This window comes from Triticum urartu, chromosome 5 (assembly GCF_003073215.2).
Source record: "Triticum urartu cultivar G1812 chromosome 5, Tu2.1, whole genome shotgun sequence".
Classification (NCBI taxonomy): Eukaryota; Viridiplantae; Streptophyta; class Magnoliopsida; order Poales; family Poaceae; genus Triticum; species Triticum urartu.
Window position 1 is genome coordinate 329,130,317 of NC_053026.1, and position 21,994 is coordinate 329,152,310.

The 21,994-nt window shown below is 45.3% G+C and overlaps 1 protein-coding gene across 1 annotated transcript; it reads right to left on the bottom strand.

The window, feature by feature from the left end:
- Window positions 1-1,798: 1,798 nt before the first annotated feature.
- LOC125508857 (protein DCL homolog, chloroplastic-like) lies at window positions 1,799-5,567 on the bottom strand. Its single transcript, XM_048673653.1, has 3 exons — window positions 5,242-5,567; window positions 2,643-2,757; window positions 1,799-2,242 (listed from the first exon to the last, which is right to left on the bottom strand). The coding sequence occupies exons 1-3, from the start codon at window positions 5,478-5,480 to the stop codon at window positions 2,045-2,047; spliced, it is 552 nt and encodes a 183-aa protein (XP_048529610.1). The 5' UTR covers window positions 5,481-5,567; the 3' UTR covers window positions 1,799-2,044.
- Window positions 5,568-21,994: the final 16,427 nt, after the last annotated feature.

Below are 21,994 nucleotides of genomic sequence, written 5' to 3' on the forward strand. Positions count from 1 at the left end.
AAAATCCATAATTCTATGGAAGCATTTTTGGTAGTTGATTAAATATAGCATCATCATGATTTGGAAGCAAAATATATACTAAATCAAAGCAAATTCTCCATTTAACAGAAGCAATGATTCATAGCTGCGAAAGCATACCGCCTTGTCATTCGAAATAAACAATTTTTTATTTGATGGGAACAAAATCCATAATTCTATGAAAGCATTTTGGTAGTTGATTGAATATAGCATCGTCATGATTTGGAAGCAAAATTATATACTAAATCGAAGCAAACTTTCCAACACCAAAGCAAACTAGTCATTGGACGGGACCCTAACTTTTCTACTGTACGTTGAAAACAAGTTGCTTTGTTTGAAAAGAAATCTTTTAGATTCGAAGCAAGTTTAAGTTGTGTCGGAAAGAAAATGTGAAAATAAACAGCATCAGGTGAAAACTTATTTCACCAGGCTTCTGTAAAAATGCAACGTTAGGGATCAGCAGTCTGATCATCCCTAGCACTGCCCTAATATTTATTGGGGTGTTTGGGTTCATATGTGTGAGGTTCAGGGCGAGTGCTGTGATGATGCTCAAAACTGAGGTTTTGAACAATCGATTAATTAAGAAAAAAAGAATTGCCCAATTAATTATGAAAAATCATGCGAAAACTATTACAAACGTACCACAAACGAACTACTCACATGACGTGAAACCCCACAACGACACATACGCCCCTTCAAACTAACAACAACCAACCTCGACATTGCTACCACGCCAAATGACCCAAGAAGAACACCTCGACACAGGACATCATGCTCCTCCCAAACCACAAAGGCAACCCAGTCCAAGAGGACGAGCCAAGAGATCGAAGATCATCCATCAAGCAAGCACATTCGTCTTGCCTATGGCACCACTCTTGCCTTTGCCGACCTTCTTTGATTTGCCCCTTATTGGCGTCCTAGTTAGGAGGCAAGCAATTGACCTACCCAAACCAGGTTTAGCAACCTCCACGCTGGCAAGCAAGTCACAAAGCTCCTTTGCGAAGAGAGCATTAGAATTTGGAGCAGGTGCCGACACACTTGACTCGATGGTCATGCCACTCACAGGCACCACTTGCTTGATGGTCACAGGCGAGGGAAGGGCAGCAACATCCGAAACTCCATGCTCCACGACGCTGAGTGATAGGCTGTCTGACACTTGACAAGGCTCCACGGGGGGTGGTGAGGGCACCAGGGCCACCTCTGAAGCCTGGAAGGATCCCAACTTGAGCTGCTCCGTCGGCAGAGGCGAAGCAGGTTCCCCACACAATATCTTTAGCTCGGGCATGATCTGTAGCACCGGAGACACAACCTCGGCACATGCCTCGCCCTCAAAGCCCGTCAACACGAAGGGCGTCGAACTGGACCCAGCATGAGGCGAGAAGCTACCGAAGATATTTCAATATGGATTACATATAGATCGAAATGAGTGAACAAACACACTAAAACATTCCTTGAGGGAGATAGGACCTGTTTGTGATCCAGTATGGAGCAAAAAAATTCCTCGAGGAAAACTGCCCAGGTCAGTTATAAACAGAAAAGGCACCTATAGGCATCTTATAACTGAATAGTATCAAGGGAAATAAACAGTATAACTGAAAGATAAGAAGGCACGAAACCATTGGAAAGGAAACTACATAAAATATTATATTGGCCATCTTCCTTTGATTGGTGGGCCGCAGGCCAGAGCTTGAAATTTGGCCGTAATACGAAATGTCAAAATCTGAGTCAAGACTCACTTTTAACAGTTAACCCCACATGAAACATTGATACGAATAACACATACGCGTGAATATAGCCGTTTAAGGATTTAGTGCCAGATGATTTAGCAACAAAGTGGATATTGCACATTGCTTTCAAAGAGAGCCTGGACAGTGACCTCATTCACTTGACATACCAAACATAGGCTAAAGGAGACGGTGCGACCAGCTCTACACGCAAAATGCACCATGAGGGTCGATAGTAAGCAGGACCAAAACAGATTTTTGGTGCCAGCCACCTGAAAATGGCAACATTATATAGGTAGTTTCTACTTTGGAGGAAGTAGACCAAGATGTGACCGCCTCTGAACTAGATGATGTTTATTTATAAACTTATCCGCATGGGATGGATAGGCCCCTTTGATGTACGCCCGGAGACACTTGCGGTATGAGAAATCCGCCCAATCGCCATTTGTTCTAACCACATACAGGCATCTGGACATCTTGAAATCAGGATGTTTGTTAACCTACAAACATGATGGGCATGCCACAGATTAGGAGATGTCCACAAAATTTACATATGCTTAGGTTCAAAGTGAAAAGATTACTCTCACAAGGTGAACTTGCACATTATCAAGATTGAGCCTCAACAGAAATAATAAAATTTCTGGACAAATAAACAGGAGAATGGTTGAGACTCGAGACTGCAGTTCTATTCTTATGCTCATGGAGGTCCTCCTAAGAAATCAAAAGTACTGCACACACTAAGGTTCTGAGATATTCTAACAAGCACATGATAAATTTCTGAAGATAATATATTTAATAATACAAGCATGGCAATGAAGAAACAAAGCAAAAATAAATAAATAGATTTGTTCTAGGGTCTCATGTCTATCTTAGTAAAGAGAACCGATCATGCTAACTCACCATAATAGCATCAAGTCCACAACCAATCTTGTCTTCGAAACGGGGGTGGTGAGCAAGAACCTTTTCTACCACAACCTTTTCATCTTCCGGACTTAAAAACGCACCATCTCCATATCTGTTATAACAGAACACTATCAGAAATGTGATATATGATCGTAGGTACACAAAAGCACATATCATTACATAAGTGCGCTTTTCATCAGCTGCACCATTTTTGAAAGATTTCCTGCATTTGATTAAAACAAGGTGGGGCGCAAGGACTTCACAGCTATATAGCACACCCCATCGGATGAACATTACACGGAGCTGGGAATTACAACATTCACGCCCCAAGGCAAACTCATGGACATACAACAACACACCCCACAAGGCAAACTCATGAACATCCAACAACACAAGGCACACGCAACTCATGGACACACTCAACACACGCCCAAGAATTACGAGTGGAGCCGAGGTTGAGACTCATAGACTAATCGTAACTAGTCTAGACTACTGCTGAACTAGTCGACATGGTACCGTAGTACTCAATTTACAGTAATCAACTACTAATAGCTAGTATGTAATGTAGTACATAGTACATACTATATATTATACAATAAAAATTGAGTTGATCCAGAGGAGGATCACATCAGCATAGGAGAGCAGCAAGGGGAGGAGCTCAACAGCAGAGGGGTGGATCCAGGGGAGGAGCAGAACCAACAATGAAGGGAGAGCATTGTAATGCTCCTGGCCGCTGACGCCGTCGGTGATGGTGGGTAGCAGCGGCAGTGGAGGGCAATGGGCAGTGGTAGCGGCCTAGTGCCGGGTGAGGCGGCTCATTGTGGAGCGAGCCTGGAAAGTTAGGGTTGCAATTTTTTTCCCCTCCCGCGGGCTGAGCTCTGCTCACTTATCCCTCCCAAATTGGGTTGATGGACTCAAACAACCAGACAAGTCTAGACTAGTCGATGACCAGTCGCTCCACCGCTCGACTCAACGAGCTAGTCTACATGAAGAAGCTAGTCGTGCCCTACTCCTTCGTCAGGTTCAGGTAACCAATAGTTGATCTGAGAGGTAATTTGTTGGTCAACGCTGTTTGATTGATCTACACAACCTTGAGATGTGCGACGGGCGGGACGAATTCGAGCGGCCGCCGACGGCGGACACAGACTCAAGCCAATATAGGTTCATGGCGAAGCAGCTCACCTGCTGGTCTCCACTTCGTAGGCGGCAGCAGCTGCCTCACCAATTGATGCGCACCTTTTATTCCTTTCAGATCCATTTTTTCCACATAGGCCTCAAAAAAAATTGGGGACCGGGAAATTGATCGCTTCAGAGTACTGAGCATGTGTATAATCAGATTGAGACTACTAGATCAGTTGCACGACTAGTCAAGACTAGTCGTTAGACTGATAATCATTGCACACACCACAAGGCAAACTCAACCCACAAGACGCGCATCTATCCACGGGAGGACAAAGCCGCACGCTGCTGAATGCAGAGCCACCACTAGCTGTCTCAGGGCGTGTGATTGTCAAACAAAAATCGAACAAGCAACTCAACCCAGCCATATGGTCATATCACCTTATGCAATCAACCATATCAACCTTCTTGGACACTCCAATCCCAATCGAATCCCCTTCCTTAATAAAGAGAGCTGAACTATCAAAGAGTCATTCCAGTATTCTAGTTATTTAATTGAACTAGGTATGTGCCTGTGCGTTGCCACGGGACCAAATATGTTTTTAACACAATAAAAGGACCATACAGGACAAATTTTGATGCAAAACAAAATAATATTATGGTCTAGTTATAAAGCATATATTTTCTGATATTTCTTAAACTGACAAAATAGGTATGTGTGTTTTTGATTGATCTTTATTGGGTTACCAAAGATAAGGATGATACTTATGTGCTTACGAACCATGAATTTATTGCTATTTATTGGATTACCAAAGATGTCTGACGGAGGATGAAGGTACGAGCGAAACGCAGGTTCGACGGGAGAGGAAACCTTACGCATTTTTTAAAGTAAGTAGAGATAGTGATGATCCAACAATACATTTTTCATCACAGAATGCTTCGATGGTCCTACATATTCCAGTTGTTTAAACATAACCACAGCAATATAGGAAATGGAAAATTGCGAGGCTAATTGGTTTGGTGCCAACATTTGGCATGGCCAATGCTTGGCAAGCCAACAATTGGCAATATCAAAAGTTGCCAAAAATTGGCAACTTCTTGTGAGGCTGTCAAGTAAAATTCGTAACCAATCAAGCACAAGCCAATATTTGGCATTTGCCAAATGTTGGCATGCCAATTTTTGACATCAAACCAATCATGCTTTGCATCTTACAGAAATATTCACATACAGTTATCTTCCTTGTACTCCTTGCTGCAAATGATATCCATGTGTATTTCTCTTTATAAAACTTTCCAGTTTGACGATTTCTCAGGAAATCCTGATTACCTAGCTCACATTCTTTTACAATGTTTCTTTTTCTCGAACCATTATGGCATGAAAACCTTACGAGTCAAATGTGCACAGCACTGAGAAATCCGTGAGTCTGCGACTTGAGCTTCCTATTCATTGCAACGAGAGGAGAAACGAACAACTGACCTCCTGGAATGGAGGATGTTTTTGACAAGTTCCACGACGGGCCCAACTTCGCGGAGGATCTCCGCCTCAGCCGCCTCCCACTGCTCCTCCTTGGCCCCCGGAGCGGAGGGCTCGTTGCCGGCGGGGAGGTCGCAGAACAGGCGGCTGCGGGTGTAGAGTGCAGCAGAAGTGGCGTGCGGCGGGAAGCCGCCGTGGAGGATGCGCGTTGCCGCTCGAGCGAGGGCGGCGGCCAAGGCCATGACTTCTTCAGCTACGGCGAGAAAGGGTTTCCTGTTTGGGGTTTCAACAGATCGGCAGTATGGGCCTGGGCTTTTTCTCTCGAGACTCAGGCCATCTTAAACCACCAGCAAGCATCTGTTCGAATATGTCAATGACCGTCCATTGAGATAGCAGGCACTTGGCCGCTCGAGCGAGGGAGGAGGGGTTAGCAGGCACTTGGGAATAACATCGCCAACAGGCATCGTCTACAGGCATCGTTGACAACAACATCGCCAAACCCGCCGACATCGCCACGGTGGCCACTGGCGTGGGTGGTCTCACGGTCTCCGATAAAGGGGCCAGCTCTTCCGACAAGATGTCCATCGGCCAGGAGGGCCGGGGTCGAGGGGTCTTACAGCCTGCACCGGCAGGCGCGGCACTTGATCAAGAGGACCAGGAGGGCGCAATGGCTGCTCTTGCCGGGCGGGACAATGAGGTCCAAGGCCAAGTAGCCCTGGAGGACTTGCGCCAGGAAGTGATGCAAAACCAGCAGCTGCAGACTAACGTTGACTCGGTCCAAGCCATCCAGGCGGGTCAGGTGGCCATTTGCACTCATTCTCAGGGGATGCCCAGCCAGGTCCCAGCGCCTGGGGGTGTTAATGGCAGCGTCCTCTTCCAGCCGGGTGTGCTAGAGGCGCTGTCCAGTGCGGTTGCTGCAAGGATCACTACAGGTGGTGGTGTGAAAAATAATGCTGTACGCTTTACATTCAGTGCAGCTAAAAACTCTATGCAGGGCAACTCAAAGAAGAAAGACAAAAAAAAGGGGCAGCCAAACAGAGCTGAGGATGCCCGCAAACAAGTACTAGGGAAAAAAAGGAGGCATTCTTTTGGAATTCAACCGACGGGGAGTGACTTAGAGTTTTCCTTTGAAAAAGAGATGGATAGCTATGAACGCATGTTATATGGTGATGTAACCGTCTCATCCAAACGGGTGTGTATGGGTAGAGTTGTAGCGGTCTAGGACGAGGAGGGCGGAGTTACACACGTCGCAAAGGAGACCGACGAGAAGGAAGAAGAGTACGTTCCGCAGGGAGTGGAATCGGTTGGCGAAGAGAAAGACGAGATTGGCACATCGGCGGCCTCCGAGGAGGACCGCCGAGCCAAATGAAAATCCTAGGATGGAACTGCCGTGGTATGCTCTCCAGCACGGCAGTTCGTGAGCTCCTGGACCTACAGGAGCGTACAAGGGCAGATTTTTTTTTCTGAATCTCATTTGAATAATTGTAAAGCCGATGAGCTTCGTCGTAATTTAGGTTTTGATTCTATGTTTGTAGTGGAAAGCGATGGTAAGGCCGGTGGCCTAGTTTTGTTTTATCAGGAGTCGAATAAAATCAAGTTGAACTATATCTCGCCCCACTTTATTGATATTGTTTTTATGAATGAGGAAGCGGTTCAGTGGCGGTTCACGGGTTTCTATGGTCGTCCAAAATGGAATGAGCGCCATCTTTCTTGGGACGATATTCGCAACCTATATAGTAAGGGCAATCACCCCTGGGTTGTTTTGGGGGCCTTTAATGAAATTTTATACCCATCAGAAAAAGAGGGTGGTATTGCTAGATCACTTGGTATGATGAGAGAATTTCGTGAATGCCTAATGGATTGCGGGCTGGATGACCTTGGCTATACGGGTGACCTGTTCACTTGGAGGAGAGGCGAAATTCGTGAACGTCTTGATCGAGGGGTCTGCAATATAGCATGGGCAAACAAATTTCCACGAGCGGCAGTTATCAATGAAGAACATGTTCATTCTGACCACCGCCCAATCGTACTGGATACAGATTACTTGGATGAAAAAATCTTTAAACGACCAGAAGGACGGGTTAAATAGTTTGAGGCGAGGTGGTTGAAGGAAGAGACAGTTACTGAAATTGTTAAGGCATCTTGGGAGAAAGCAAGACTTGCCGGGATTGGACCATCACTTGCTGATCGTACGAGAGCAGTACATGCCGATCTACATACATGGGACCGGGAAACTCTAAAGGGACCAAAGGTGAGAATTAGAAAATTAAAAAAAGAATTGGAGAGATTAAGGCGGGGGCCATTAAATATGGAGTCTCAAGGTCGTCAGAAGGAAATTATTGTGCTAATTGAAAATATCTTGGATCAAGAGGAAATTTTCTGGTTACAAAGAGGACGGGCAAACTGGTTGATACATGGGGATCGTAATACGTATTTTTTCCATAATGCTGCCACGGCTAGGAAAAAAGAAATAATATAAAGAAACTATTAGATGAGTCTGAAAAATGGTTAACAGAAAAGGAGTTGACGAATCACATAACTGAATATTTCACAAAGCTTTTACATCGGAAGTTCAGCATCCGAATCAAGAAGTTTTATCAATTGTGCGTAAGAGAGTGTCAAACGAAATGAACAATGCTCTACTTGCTCCTTATACCGCAGAAGATGTCCGCAAGGCTTTATTTGATATTGGGGACTTGAAAGCTCCAGGACCAGATGGACTCCACGCTATCTTCTATAAAAGGTTCTGGCCCATGCTAGGGGAAGACCTAATTGAGGAGGTTCTGAAAGCAATCAACACATGTACTATCCCGGATGGTTGGAATGATACTGCAATCGTGATGATTCCCAAGATTAACACACCAGAAAAGGTATCCCAATTTAGGCCGATCAGCTTATGTAATGTGGTATACAAAATAATTGCAAAAATGATGGCCTCTCGATTGAAGATCCTTCTACCAGAAATTATTAGTCCAACACAAAGTGCTTTTGTACCAGGAAGATTGATAACCGATAATATTTTAGTGGCCTACGAATGTTTTCACACAATCAAGAACAAAAGAGAGGGTAGAGAGGGCTTGTGTGCTATAAAACTTGACATGCACAAAGCCTACGATAGAGTCAAGTGGGCTTTTCTGAAGGAGATTATGCTGAAATTGGGTTTCCGTCGAGAGTGGGTTAATTTGATTATGCAATGCGTCACAACAGTAGAATACAAAGTAAGGATAAATGCAGAGAAAAGTGAGAGTTTTAAGCCTACTAGAGGGTTGAGACAGGGGGACCCGCTATCACCTTACCTATTCTTGCTGTGCACAGAAGGGTTGAATGCCTTGCTCTCGCATGCTGAGGAGAATGGGAACATTTCAGGAGTTAAAGTCTGTAGAGATGCCCCACCACTAACTAATCTCCTCTTTGCGGATGACTCGTTGATCTTGATGAAAGCCAACCAACATAATGCGGTGGCCCTGAAATCAGCACTAGATTTATATTGTGCGGCATCGGGACAGCTGGTAAGCGTGGAAAAGTCTAGTATTTTCTTTAGCCCCAATACAAAGGTAGAGGTCAGAGAACACTTGTGTACAATGCTCAATATAATGACGGAGGCCCTGAATGACAAATACTTGGGCTTGCCAGCAAATGTGGGCGTTGATAAAATAGACTGCTTTAAATTTCTGATTTAACGTATTGTTAAGAAAATTAGTGGTTGGAAAGAAAAACTACTATCTGCCGGGGGAAAGGAGATCCTGCTCAAGGCTGTGATCCAAGCCATACCTACCTATGCAATGTCGGTCTTTAAAATTCCTAAAAAAAATTTGTAAAGGAATCATTGACGCGATAACACATTTCTGGTGGGGAGACGAGGAGAACCAGAGGAGGATGCACTGGATGGCCTGGTGGAAAATATGTGTACCAAAAACCCAAGGAGGAATGGGATTCCGTGATATCCACTGTTTCAACCTGGCTCTGCTGGCCAAACAGGCATGGCGTCTCCTTGATAATCCTGATTCCTTGTGTGCCACTATTCTAAGGGCCAAGTACTACCCTGATGGCGATTTGCTGAATTCCAAGCCAAAACATGGTGCTTCCTTCACCTGGCAAAGCATTATGGCAGGCATTACTACTCTGAAACGCGGCTATATTTGGCGAGTGGGAAACGGACATAACATCAATATTTGGGAAGATACATGGATCCCAAATTGTGCCACTAGGAAGATTGTGACTCCTAGGAGGGGACAATTATTATCAAGAGTGGTTGATCTGATTGACCCTGTTTCCAATATTTGGGATGAGGACCTGATTAGACAAACTATGTGGCCCATTGACGCTGAACGGATTCTTAAAATCCCTCTTTCGCAACATAACATGTCAGATTTCATTGCTTGGAGTTATACGAAAAATGGTATGTTCTCGGTACGGTCTGCTTATTCCGTGGAGTGGAATGATCAGTACGGCAGTAAAATAAAACACTCTAACGGGATGGGGCGAACCACAACTAACCCTATTTGGTGTCAGATATGGAAAATATCCTGTCCGGCAAAAGTCAAAAATTTTATATGGCGTACGTTACATGGCACTCTCCCATGTCGGGCAACACTTGCTAATAGACACATGAAGGTCTCGCCCCTTTGCCCTACTTGCTCTCAGGGTGTAGAAGACACGAAGCATATGCTTTTCCTATGTAATAAAGCAAAGGAGGTTTGGAAGAGGCTAGGAATAGATGAGATTATTGATAGAGCTTGTGAGGTTGATCGTGCTGGAGAGGCGATACTGGAATACCTTTTAGTTCTTCCAGATCAAGATTTGCGTATTATGGGGTACCAAAATATACGAGAAATGATAGCTATTTCAGCTTGGTATCTATGGTGGGAGAGAAGGAAATTAGTGCACAAGGAAACAACTCAGAATGCAACTCAGATATCAATGGGGATCATAGCCCTCACATACAATTTTTTAAATGCATCATCTTCAAAGGTGTCCATGAAAAAAGGGGGTTGGCATTGTCCCCCAAGGGGTTTCGTGAAACTCAATGTTGACGCCTCTTTTGACCATGACATGCTGAAGGGTACGATGGGGGCGATTTTGCGAGACGACAAAGGTAGGTTTATTGCAGGAGGAAATGAAAAGATTGACCATTGTGCGGATATTCTGATGGCAGAAGCTTTAGCCCTCAAATTTGGACTAACACTAGCGCAAAGGGCAGGGTGCAATCGCCTAACCATCAACTCAGATAATCTGGAGGTGATTGAGACCATGCAGGATGGAGGACAGTCAACGGGTGCGGCAGCGGCAATTTTCGATGACTGCTTCCACTACGCATGTGATTTTATCGTGACTAGATTCGAACATTGTAATAGAGAGGCAAATAGAGTAGCACATGAACTTGCTAAGTTAGCTAGATTTTCTTCAACTTCAGATTGGTTCGAGGAGCCTATCAATGAAATTGTACTCTTCCTCACAAACGATGTATTGGTTATTTCTAATGAATAAAGTTTCATTTTATTTCAAAAAAAAGAAAAAGCAGGCACTTGGGAACCACCGCCCGCGGACATAACTTCACGGGCAAGAGATCTAAGAGCATCTCCAGCCGTTCGGCTCCCCAAAACGCTTAAAAAGAGCGGCCTAAGGACGAACCGACGCTAGATCGGTCCCTGGGGGCGACCTAGCTCCCAGTCACGCCCCCAGGCGCCTTCCCCAGGATGCGGCAATTTCAAACTTGGGAACTTCCCGCTCATCACAAAACATGCCACAAGTCCGGTGATCATATGCCACAGTCTAACACAGTTCGCGTGATCGTAGGTCATAGTTCGGCATACAAAAAAAAGAGCGCCACAAATCTGGATGCGTGCATCACTCGGCAGGGTCGGCCTCCGGCGTCGACGGAGTCGGCGTGCGCGGGCTTGGCTGTGTCGGAGCTGCTTCTGTGCTGCGTGGCGTCGGCGCGGCTTCGGTGCTGCCGGGCGTCGTGGAGGCATCATCACTCGGGCTTGGTAGCGGCGTGGGCGTGGGCACGGGAGTTGGCGTCGACGTCGTCGGCAGCTGGTTCAGGATGAGGCCGCGCTCCGCCATGTACCACGCCTTGAGCTTCTCATCGTTGCGCTGGAGCATGTCCGCCCCGCCCATCAAAAAAGCTAGGTCGGTGTTCCTCTTCTTCACGGCGACGTTGGTCCGGAGCAGGTCGAGCTTGACGGCGCTGTTCGTCATCAATGCCGACCACCGTGCCTCGGTATTCTCTTCACGCAGGGCCGCTCGGGCCTGTGCATCGGCGAGGCAACGCTCAATGAACTCTTGCACTCGCGCGGCAGCCGCGTCGGCGTGTTTCCCCTTCTTGGCCCCTTTGTTGCCGTCCGGCCGCCCTTCTGACGCGCCCGGCGTCGGCGCGTCCGGCTTGTAGGTCTCCTTGGCCTTGTCGAAGGTGCGCCGGACTTCCGCCCACTTCTCGCATTTGTTGATCCGCTTGTAGACGTGGAGGTACTTGAATTCTTGGTCGCTGTTGCCCTAGCGATACATGGCGAACATGTGCACCAGCTGTGCCTAGGAACAAACAGTTGGTGGGCGCACACGACGAAGAAAAGCGGGAGACCGGCGTGCCATACCTGATTCTCAACGTTTGCGCCGCTCTCCGGGCGAGCCGCGATCTCTTCGACGATCCCATGCCATTTGTTGCACGCCGCCTGGATGAGCCCCCAATGGTTCGCCATTTCCTTCGACCCGCGTTGCATGTAGACGCCTTTGAAGTAGGGGTCAATGAGTTTGCGCTCGTCGAACTCGGCCTTGATTCTCCATTGCCTTGATCACGTACTTCTTCGGCGGCATGGCGGCCGTGGGGAGGCGAGCGGGAGGGAGATTGGCGGGAGAAAAGGAGAGAATGAGAGGGAAGTGGGGGGCGAGGGCGGGAAGAAACGGCGGGAAGAGGTCGACTCGCCGACAGAGTGGCCCCACGCCCCTTTTCGCTTGTGACGGCGCCCCCAGCGCGCCGGGTTCGGCTCGGGTCCGCCGGCGCCAGTTTCGGCCCAAGCCGGCGAAAAAGGGCTACTGGGGCGCGACTGGGCCGACTTTTGGGCGCCGGCGCGGCAAAAACGCCTGAAGAGGGCCTGTTGGGGGCGCGGCTGGAGATGCTCTAATGGCGTCAAAAGCTTCGGGCTCGGGAACTGTTACTGATGAGGACATCAATACCATTGTTACACCCACATCCCCTACTACTACCTATACTAGACCAATTACTAGAGCTCGCGCACGCCAATTAAATTATCAGGTACTTCCGTTTCTTGGTAATGATTTTAATGTTCATGAGAATATGATGCTGCCTAAATTGGATACATTTGTTTTGCTTACAAATGAAGGGCCTGGCATGGATAAGAGTGATGAACATTGAAGCAAGAACAAGCATGGAGTTGATGGCATGCGCAAGGGGAACAAAAACGGAGTTACAAGTGACGATTTCAGGACATTGAAGCCACCATAATGAGTGCATGAAGCCTTGGACGAAATATACAAGATGCCACTTCATAAACTTCGTCCAGAGGCTATTCTAGGTGTTGCGTCACCTTATTATTGGGCCAGGCCCATGTAATTTCGAAATACATAAGTATAGGCTGCTTTTAGAGTCCATATGTGTGGGGAAACAAGAGATAGGGTTGGTTTCAGACCCCTTCCACAAGGGCCACGAAATCCCCCCTCTTCCTCCATATATACAGCCCTTAGGGCACCGTTTAGACTTTGGGTTTTGTTTAGATCAAAAGTTCGCCATAGTTGCAACTTCGCGTACTTCGTTTGTGTTCAACGGCCAGACCAAGGGTCACAGAACCCCACCTTGATCAATAAAGCTTTCCTCTTATATTTGCAATATCCAGATTGCAATCTTAGTTTCTTGCTTGTTCTTTGTTTGCCTGCAGGAAACAGACCTTCGTGGTTAGGTTGATCGTGCTCCGGCGTGGTCAATAACCTCTCGGAGTTGGTTTAGCGATTGCTAAGGCGCGACGTCCTCGCACGTTCGTAGTCGGATCGTCAAAATCGATTTCCTCCAAAACGATAGCCACCATCTCATCGAAAGAGGGGACGCCTTTGCCTCTATCATGTGGTATCAGATTTCCAGGTTGCTCGGTGAGATTTTACAGTTTTTCGTAGTTTAGATCGAGTCTGTTCTTCATACCTATAGTCCACGAAAAAGCCAAAAAAATTAGGGTTAGTTCATCCCATCCGAACCAATCTGAGCCTTTGCATAATATTTTCTGTATTTGCTTTGTTGAATTTGCGGTTGCATTGTCGTGTCAAGTTGCTGGTTTTAGCGTCTAGTCCTTTAGAGTTTCGAGTTCTGTTCACAGGTTGTCACGTCGCCGCTGCCATATATCACCACCGCATCATCATCATCGCTACTTCCATATACCACATATTCACCGCCAATCCGAGTCCATATACGCCACCACATATCCGCCGCCATCACACCAATCCGAGTCCACCTGCAACATATATCCGCCACCAGTCCGAGTTCCACCGGATTCATCTCCGCCACCAGTCCTATTCCGAGTCCAGTATTTTGTTACTCTGTTTTGGATTTCCAGATCACGCCATACTCCAAGTCATGACAGAGAAGGACTCCCCAACTTCCGAGCCATCCGCAGAAGAAAAATAGTTCCAGTTTAAAAAAAACTAAGTCTGGAAAATTCTGGCTAGGCAGTTTTTAGGACATTTGTAGACTTTTTCGAAAAACAATTGTTGCGGAGCAAAAAAAGAGGGAAAAAAGTAAAAAAAGAGAGGAAAAAAGTGAAAAAAAGAAAAAAATTCAGAGTGTGCTCCTCCCTTGCTTACGTGCAGCGACGTGATTTTGTTAGTGTTCTAGGCTCGCGTCTCTAGTACGATCTAGCCTAGGACCAGCACAGTACCATCGTTGAGCATTTATTCAACTTTGCATCTCTAAATTGATTATTGCCGACCCTTTTTGCTACCATATTATAAGCCTTCCCAACTCCACATACATCTACATCGTGCGTTTGACTCTCCCTGATAATCGCTCTATCCAAGCTTTGAGAGTTTTGACTACATCGATTGCCGATCACCGCCTGCTGCTGGGTAAGAACTGGTAAGAATTTGAGATTTGCTTGACGGATTTGTGACACCCACCACCACCACCACTTGTTAGTAGTCTGTAGGATCATATTCTTGTGTGTTTCTATTGCTGCTAACCATGCCAGGATCACAAGCCGACGAGATTGACTGGGAGAACTTGATGAACAAGGAGCTTCATGATAAGTTTCAGCAAATGATGAGTGGACAGGTGCAAGATGTGCTAAATAGATTTGATGAGGCCATGGAGAAGATAGATGGCATGGAGAAGACGTTTGAAACAAAGCTCGATAACAAGTTTGCTGAATTGCTTTTGCGTTTTCCACCACCACCACCGGCTGCACCTGCCGCACCTCTGCAACAACAACAACAACGACTACCTCCACGTCGGGAAACAGCCCTCCGTCGAGCGAGCCGTGTCCCTCTTCAGCCTGGCCAAACTGCTGGTGTTGCTGTTGATACTTCTGTGGCTCCTGCTGCTGATGTGGAGGAGGATGATTATGTGGGAGATTACGAGGATGAGGTTGATCAAAATCAGAACTATGTGCAACCACCAGCACCACAACCACCAGGTCGTCCACATGCAAATAATGGCAATGTTAGGGCTCCCCCTCAGGTACGAGATCATGACCATCTCCCTAAACTGAAATTGAATATTCCACCATTTGAGGGTAGATATGTTCCTGATATATATCTTACTTGGGAGTTAGAAACTGAACAACGATTTACATGTTTACAATATCCTGAGGAGAGACGTGTTCCTGCTGCTGTTTGTGCTTTCACTAGCTTTGCATGTGTTTGGTGGTCTGAACATTGTCGATTATATCCTGTTCCAGCTACTTGGGCTGCTTAGAAAACTGCTATGCGTACTCGTTGGGTTCCACCATATTATCAACGTGAATTACGTCAAAAATTGCAGCGCTTAAGACAAGGAAAAAATTCGGTAGAAGAATATTATCAGGAATTACAAACTGACTTGATTAGATGTGGTATTGTTGAGGAGAATGAAGCTATGCCTGCATGTTTTCTGGGTGGATTAAATAGAGAGATTCATACCATTCTAGACTATAAGGATTATAATAATATCACTCGTTTATTCCATCTTGCTTGTAAAGCTGAACGTGAAGTGCAGGATCGACAGGCATTGGCGCGGGCTAACTTTTCTGCAGGTCGACCTTCATCATGGACACCACGTGCATCATCTACTTCCACACGTTCTGCTACACCGGCACCTCCGTCGGCTACCACCTCCAACCGTGATACAATAAAGCAGGCACAATCACCACTATCTGCCAAGAGCACACCTTCTGGGCCTGCAAAGAGTTCTTCTTCATCCATGGCATCAACAGGGCAAACACATGATATTATTTGTCGACGTCGCAAGGGTGGAGGTCATTATGCGAGAGAATGCCCATCTAAGCGTGTGATGATTGTTACTGAGGATGGTGGGTATGAGTCCGCTGGTGACTATGATGAGGAGACTTTGGCTCTTATTACACATGAAGAACGTGGTGGAGATGATTCTGATCATGAGACGTAATACATGGCTGCTGAAGATGCTCACAGGTATGAATGTTTAGTTGCTCAACGTGTTTTGAGTGTGCAGGTTACACAAGCTGAGCAAAATCAGAGGCATACTTTGTTCCATACAAAAGGGAGTTGTGAAGGAACGTTCTATTCGCGTCATCATAGATGGAGGGAGCTGCAACAACTTGGCTAGCATGGAGATGGTGGAGAAGCTATCTCTCACCACAAGACCACATCCACATCCTTACTACATCCAATGGTTCAACAACAGCGGCAAGGTTAAGGTAACACGTACTGTTCGTGTGCATTTTAGTATCTCTACATATGCTGATTATGTTGATTGTGATGTGGTACCTATGCAAGCATGTTCCTTATTACTTGGTAGACCATGGCAATTTGATAAAAATTCTGTACACCATGGTAGAAACAATCAGTATACTCTTGTTCATAAGGATAAAAATATTACTTTGCTTCCTATGACTCCTGATTCCATTTTGAGAGATGATATTAATAGAGCTAATAAAGCAAAACAGGAGAAAAATAAGAGTGAAAATCAGATTGTGGCAAAAGAATTTGAGCAACAAATGAAGACTAATAATAAACCATCTACTGTTGCTTCAGAAATTAAATTGAAAAGTGCATGTTTACTTGCCACCAAATCTGATATTGATGAGCTAGATTCTAGCAAATCTGTTTGCTATGCTTTTGTGTGCAAAGAGGCATTATTTTCATTCGAGGACGTGCCTTCCTCTTTGCCCCCTGCTGTCACTAACATTTTGCAGGAGTTCGCTGACGTCTTCCCACAAGACGTGCCACCGGGATTACCACCTATTCGAGGGATTGAGCATCAAATTGACTTAATTCCCGGTGCATCGCTACCCAACCGTGCACCATACCGCACCAATCCAGAGGAGACAAAGGAGATTATGCGTCAAGTACAGGAGCTGCTCGACAAAGGTTATATATGCGAATCTCTTAGTCCTTGTGCTGTTCCCATTATACTAGTGCCTAAAAAGGATGGTACGTCGCGTATGTGTGTTGATTGTAGAGGCATTAATAATATTACTATTCGTTATCGTCATCCTATTCCTAGGCTAGATGATATGCTTGATGAATTGAGTGGCTCTACAATATTCTCCAAAGTTGATTTGCGTAGTGGATACCATCAAATTCGTATGAAATTGGGAGATGAATGGAAAACATCATTTAAAACTAAATTTGGTTTATATGAGTGGTTAGTCATGCCCTTTGGGTTAACTAATGCACCTAGTACTTTCATGAGACTAATGAACGAAGTTTTACGTGCTTTCATTGGACGATTTGTGGTAGTCTATTTTGATGATATACTGATTTATAGCAAATCTTTGGAAGAACATTTGGAACATTTACATGCTATTTTTAATGCTCTACGTGATGCACGTTTGTTTGGTAACCTTGGGAAGTGCACCTTTTGCACCGACCGAGTATCTTTTCTTGGCTATGTTGTTACTCCACAGGGAATTGAAGTTGATAAAGCCAAGATTGAAGCTATTGAGAGTTGGCCACAACCCAAAACGGTCACACAAGTGAGGAGTTTTCTTGGACTCGCTGGTTTCTATAGGCGTTTTGTGAGAGATTTTAGCACCATTGCTGCACCTCTCAATGAGCTTACAAAGAAGGATGTGCCTTTTGTTTGGGGTACCGCACAGGAAGAAGCCTTCATGGTATTGAAAGATAAGTTGACACATGCTCCTTTACTCCAACTTCCCAACTTTAATAAGACTTTTGAGCTTGAATGTGATGCTAGTGGAATTGGATTAGGAGGTGTGTTATTACAAGATGGCAAACCTGTTGCATACTTTTCTGAAAAATTGAGTGGGCCTAGTCTGAACTATTCTACTTATGATAAAGAATTATATGCTCTTGTTCGGACTTTAGAGACATGGCAACATTATTTATGGCCCAAAGAATTTGTTATACATTCTGATCATGAATCTTTGAAACATATTAAAAGTCAAGCTAAACTGAATCATATACATGCTAAATGGGTTGAATTCATTGAGACTTTCCCTTATGTCATTAAACACAAGAAGGGTAAAGAAAATGTTATTGCTGATGCTTTGTCTCGTCGCTATACTATGCTTTCACAACTTGACTTCAAAATTTTTGGTTTGGAGACCATCAAAGATCAATATGTGCATGATGCTGATTTTAAAGATGTAATGCAGAATTGTAAATAAGGAAGAACATGGAACAAGTTCGTTATTAATGATGGATTTGTGTTCCGTGCTAACAAGCTATGCATTCCTGCTAGCTCTGTTCGTCTTTTGTTGTTGCAGGAGGCGCATGGAGGAGGATTAATGGGACACTTTGGCGTGAAGAAGACGGAGGACGTACTTGCTACACATTTCTTTTGGCCAAAGATGAGACGGGATGTTGAGCGTTTTGTTGCTTGCTGCACTACATGTCAAAAAGCTAAGTCACGACTCAATCCTCATGGGTTATATATGCCTTTGCCTGTGCCTAGTGTTCCTTGGGAGGATATATCTATGGACTTTGTTTTAGGTTTACCTCGAACAAAGAAGGGGAGGGATAGCATATTTGTTGTCGTGGATAGATTCTTGAAAATGGCACACTTTATACCATGTCATAAAAGCGATGATGCTGTTAATGTTGCTGATTTGTTCTTTCGTGAAATTATTCGCTTGCATGGTGTGCCAAATACTATTGTTTCAGATCATGATACTAAATTTCTTAGCCACTTTTGGAGATGTTTATGGGCTAAGTTGGAGACTAAACTGCTTTTTAGTACTACTTGTCACCCCCAAATGTATGGTCAAACTGAAGTAGTCAATAGAACATTCTCTACTATGCTTAGGGCTGTTTTGAAGAATAATAAGAAAATGTGGGAAGAATGCTTGCCTCATATTGAATTTGCTTATAATCGTTCGTTGCATTCTACTACTAAGATGTGCCCTTTTGAAATTGTGTATGGTTTCCTACCTCATGCACCCATTGATTTGTTGCCTCTTCCATCTTCGGAGAAGGTTAATTTTGATGCTAAACAATGGGCTGAATTGATCTTAAAAATGCATGAGTTAACTAAGGACAACATTGAGCGTATGAATGCTAAATATAAACTTGCTGGAGATAAGGGTAGAAAACATGTTGTCTTTGCACCTGGAGATCTTGTCTGGTTACATTTGCGTAAGGATAGGTTTCCTAATTTGCGCAAATCAAAGCTAATGCCACGTGTTGATGGTCCTTTTAAGGTGTTGGAGAAAATAAATGATAATGCATATAAACTTGAGCTGCCTGCAGATTTTGGGGTTAGTCCCACTTTTAACATTGCAGATTTGAAGCCTTATTTGGGTGAGGAAGATGAGCTTCCGTCGAGGACGACTTCATTTCAAGAAGGGGAGGATGATGAGGATATCAATACCATTGTTACACCCACAGCCCCTACTACTACCTATACTGGACCAATTACTACAGCTCGCGCACGCCAATTAAATTATCAGGTACTTTCGTTTCTTGGTAATGATTCTAATGTTCATGAGAATATGATGCTGCCTAAATTGGATACATTTGTTTTGCTTACAAATGAAGGGCCTGGCATGGATAAGAGTGATGAACATTGGAGCAAGAACAAGCATGGAGTTGATGGCATGCGCAAGGGGAACAAGAACGGAGTTACAAGTGATGATTTCAGGACATTGAAGCCACCATAATGAGTGCATGAAGCCTTGGACGAAATATACAAGATGCCACTTCATAAACTTCGTCCAGAGGCTATTCTAGGTGCTGCGTCACCTTATTATTGGGCCAGGCCCATGTAATTTCTAAATACATAAGTATAGGCTGTTTTTAGAGTCCGTATGTGTGGGGAAACAAGAGATAGGGTTGGTTTTGTACCCCTTCCCCAAGGGCCACGAAATTCCCCCCTCTTCCTCCATATATACAGCCCTTAGGGCACCGTTTAGACTTTGGTTTTTGTTTAGATCAAAAGTTCACCATAGTTGCAACTTCGCGTACTTCGTTTGTGTTCAACGACCAGACCAAGGCGTCACAGAACCCCACCTTGATCAATAAAGCTTTCCTCTTATATTCGCAATATCCAAATTGCAATCTTAGTTTCTTGCTTGTTCTTAGTTTGCCTACAGGAAACAGACCTTCGTGGTCAGGTTGATCGTGCTCTGGCATGGTCAATAACCTCTCGGAGTTGGTTTAGCGATTGCTAAGGCACGACGTCCTCGCACGTTCGTAGTCGTATCGTCAAAGTCGATTTCCTCCAAAACAATAGCCACCATCTCATCGAAAGACGGGATGCCTTTGCCTCTATCAGTTACCGAGCTAGAGGCTATGATGGAAGAGCTGGGGTTGAACGAGGATAACCTCCAAGATGTGGTGGTAGAAGATGATGATCTACCAGAGGAAACCATTAGGTGGATGGCAATCGCTCGAGTTCATATGAAAAAGACCTATAGCCAGTACTGGTTTTATTGGACCATGAAGGCAGGCTGGGACCTCGCGCAGCAAGTCAAGATCCGTCCTCTAGAGGACAATCTTTACACCATGCAGTTCATGTGTCTTGGTGATTGGGAGAGAGTAATGGGGGACGACCCATGGAATTTCAAAGGTAAAGCAGTTGTGATAGCGCCCTACGATGGATTTACTCGACCATCGGCGATCGCACTGGACAAGATGGAAATATGGGCTCAAATCCATGACTTCCCTGATGGCTACTTCCCATTGATTAAGTCTTTGTCAGCAACCATTGGTGAGCACATCTACCATGAACCGAAGTCCCAAGACTTCGAGGGAAATTTTGTGCGAGTTCACGTTAAAATAGACGTCGCCGCTCAGTCTCAATTGTGAAGAAGAAGAAGAGAGAGAGAGATATTCAGAGTTAAATATGAGAGATTGGCAGATTGGTGCGCCGTCTGTGGCCATCTAGGTCATCTGCATAAAGAATGTGGCGACGATATTCACCCATCAAAGTCCCTAGTTTTTAAAGACCCGCGAGCTACTTGGTTCCATGGTCCGGTGCGAGGACCGGGAGAAGGAAATGGTGATCGTGGAGGCAGAGGATCTAGTGGGAGAGGTAATGGAAGAGGAGGACAAGGTGCCCGGGGTCAGGGCCAAAGCAGTTAGAGCAAAGAAGAGGAAGAGCTTGAGGATCCAGAAACACTCCCATATGCCGATACGGAGGATTTGACATCCAACAGGAAGTGGGGAGTCACCAATGCTCCACTACTCATTAGTACAAAGCCAAAACACAACCAAGGGGATCAACTCGCCCTGCCGGCTGCCACTGTACCAGCGAGCCCTTCGTCTAAAAAGGACCCGAAGAGAACAAGGATGACCACCAATCCATCTGACAAGAGCAATGGGAAAACTAAAGCTGTGAACACACAAAATGATGCGCGTTTGGCGGGCCCCAATGGTGGGTCGCGCCTAGCGCAATGAGTTGCTCAGTATGGAACTATCGTGGGGCTGGCAAACCTACGACAGTTCATGAACTTCGAGACCTCTCGAAGCAATATGCCCCCTCTATATTGTGTATTCTTGAAACTTAAATCGAGGGCTCACGAGTTGAGAATCTGGTAGGAACCTTAGGGTATGATACAAGTTTTGATGTAAGCAGCTCCGAAAGGAGCGGTGGATTAGGTATCTTTTGGAAGGAAGAAATAAAACTTGAAGTTATTGGTTAATTTGAATATCATATTGATGTTTGCGCTCATGAGATGGCTGAAACCAAGACGAGAATCACCTTTGTCTATGGTGAAGCCCAGGCACAAGAGTGGTACAAAACATGGGATACACTACGTGGCATCGCTGGTACAAGTAGTCAACCATGGGTAGCGATAGGAGATTTCAATGAGGTCCTTCATGCACATGAACACGATGGTATTGGAACAAGGAGCCAAGCATAGATGGATGCTTTTTGTGATGCTCTGTATACATGCGGCCTCGCTGATATTGGCTCAAGGGGCAAGATTGGACATTTGAGAAGAAAGTGGTGGGAGGAACGTACACTAGGGTGAGGCTAGATCGTGGAGTGGCAAACCCGGAGTGGTTGCTAGCCTTCCCGACGGCCACTCTCGAGCATTTAACAACAACTAGCTCAGACCATGTCCCATTAATGTTGCGGCTGCATGGTTCGCATGCATGTAGGAAGGGCCCAAAA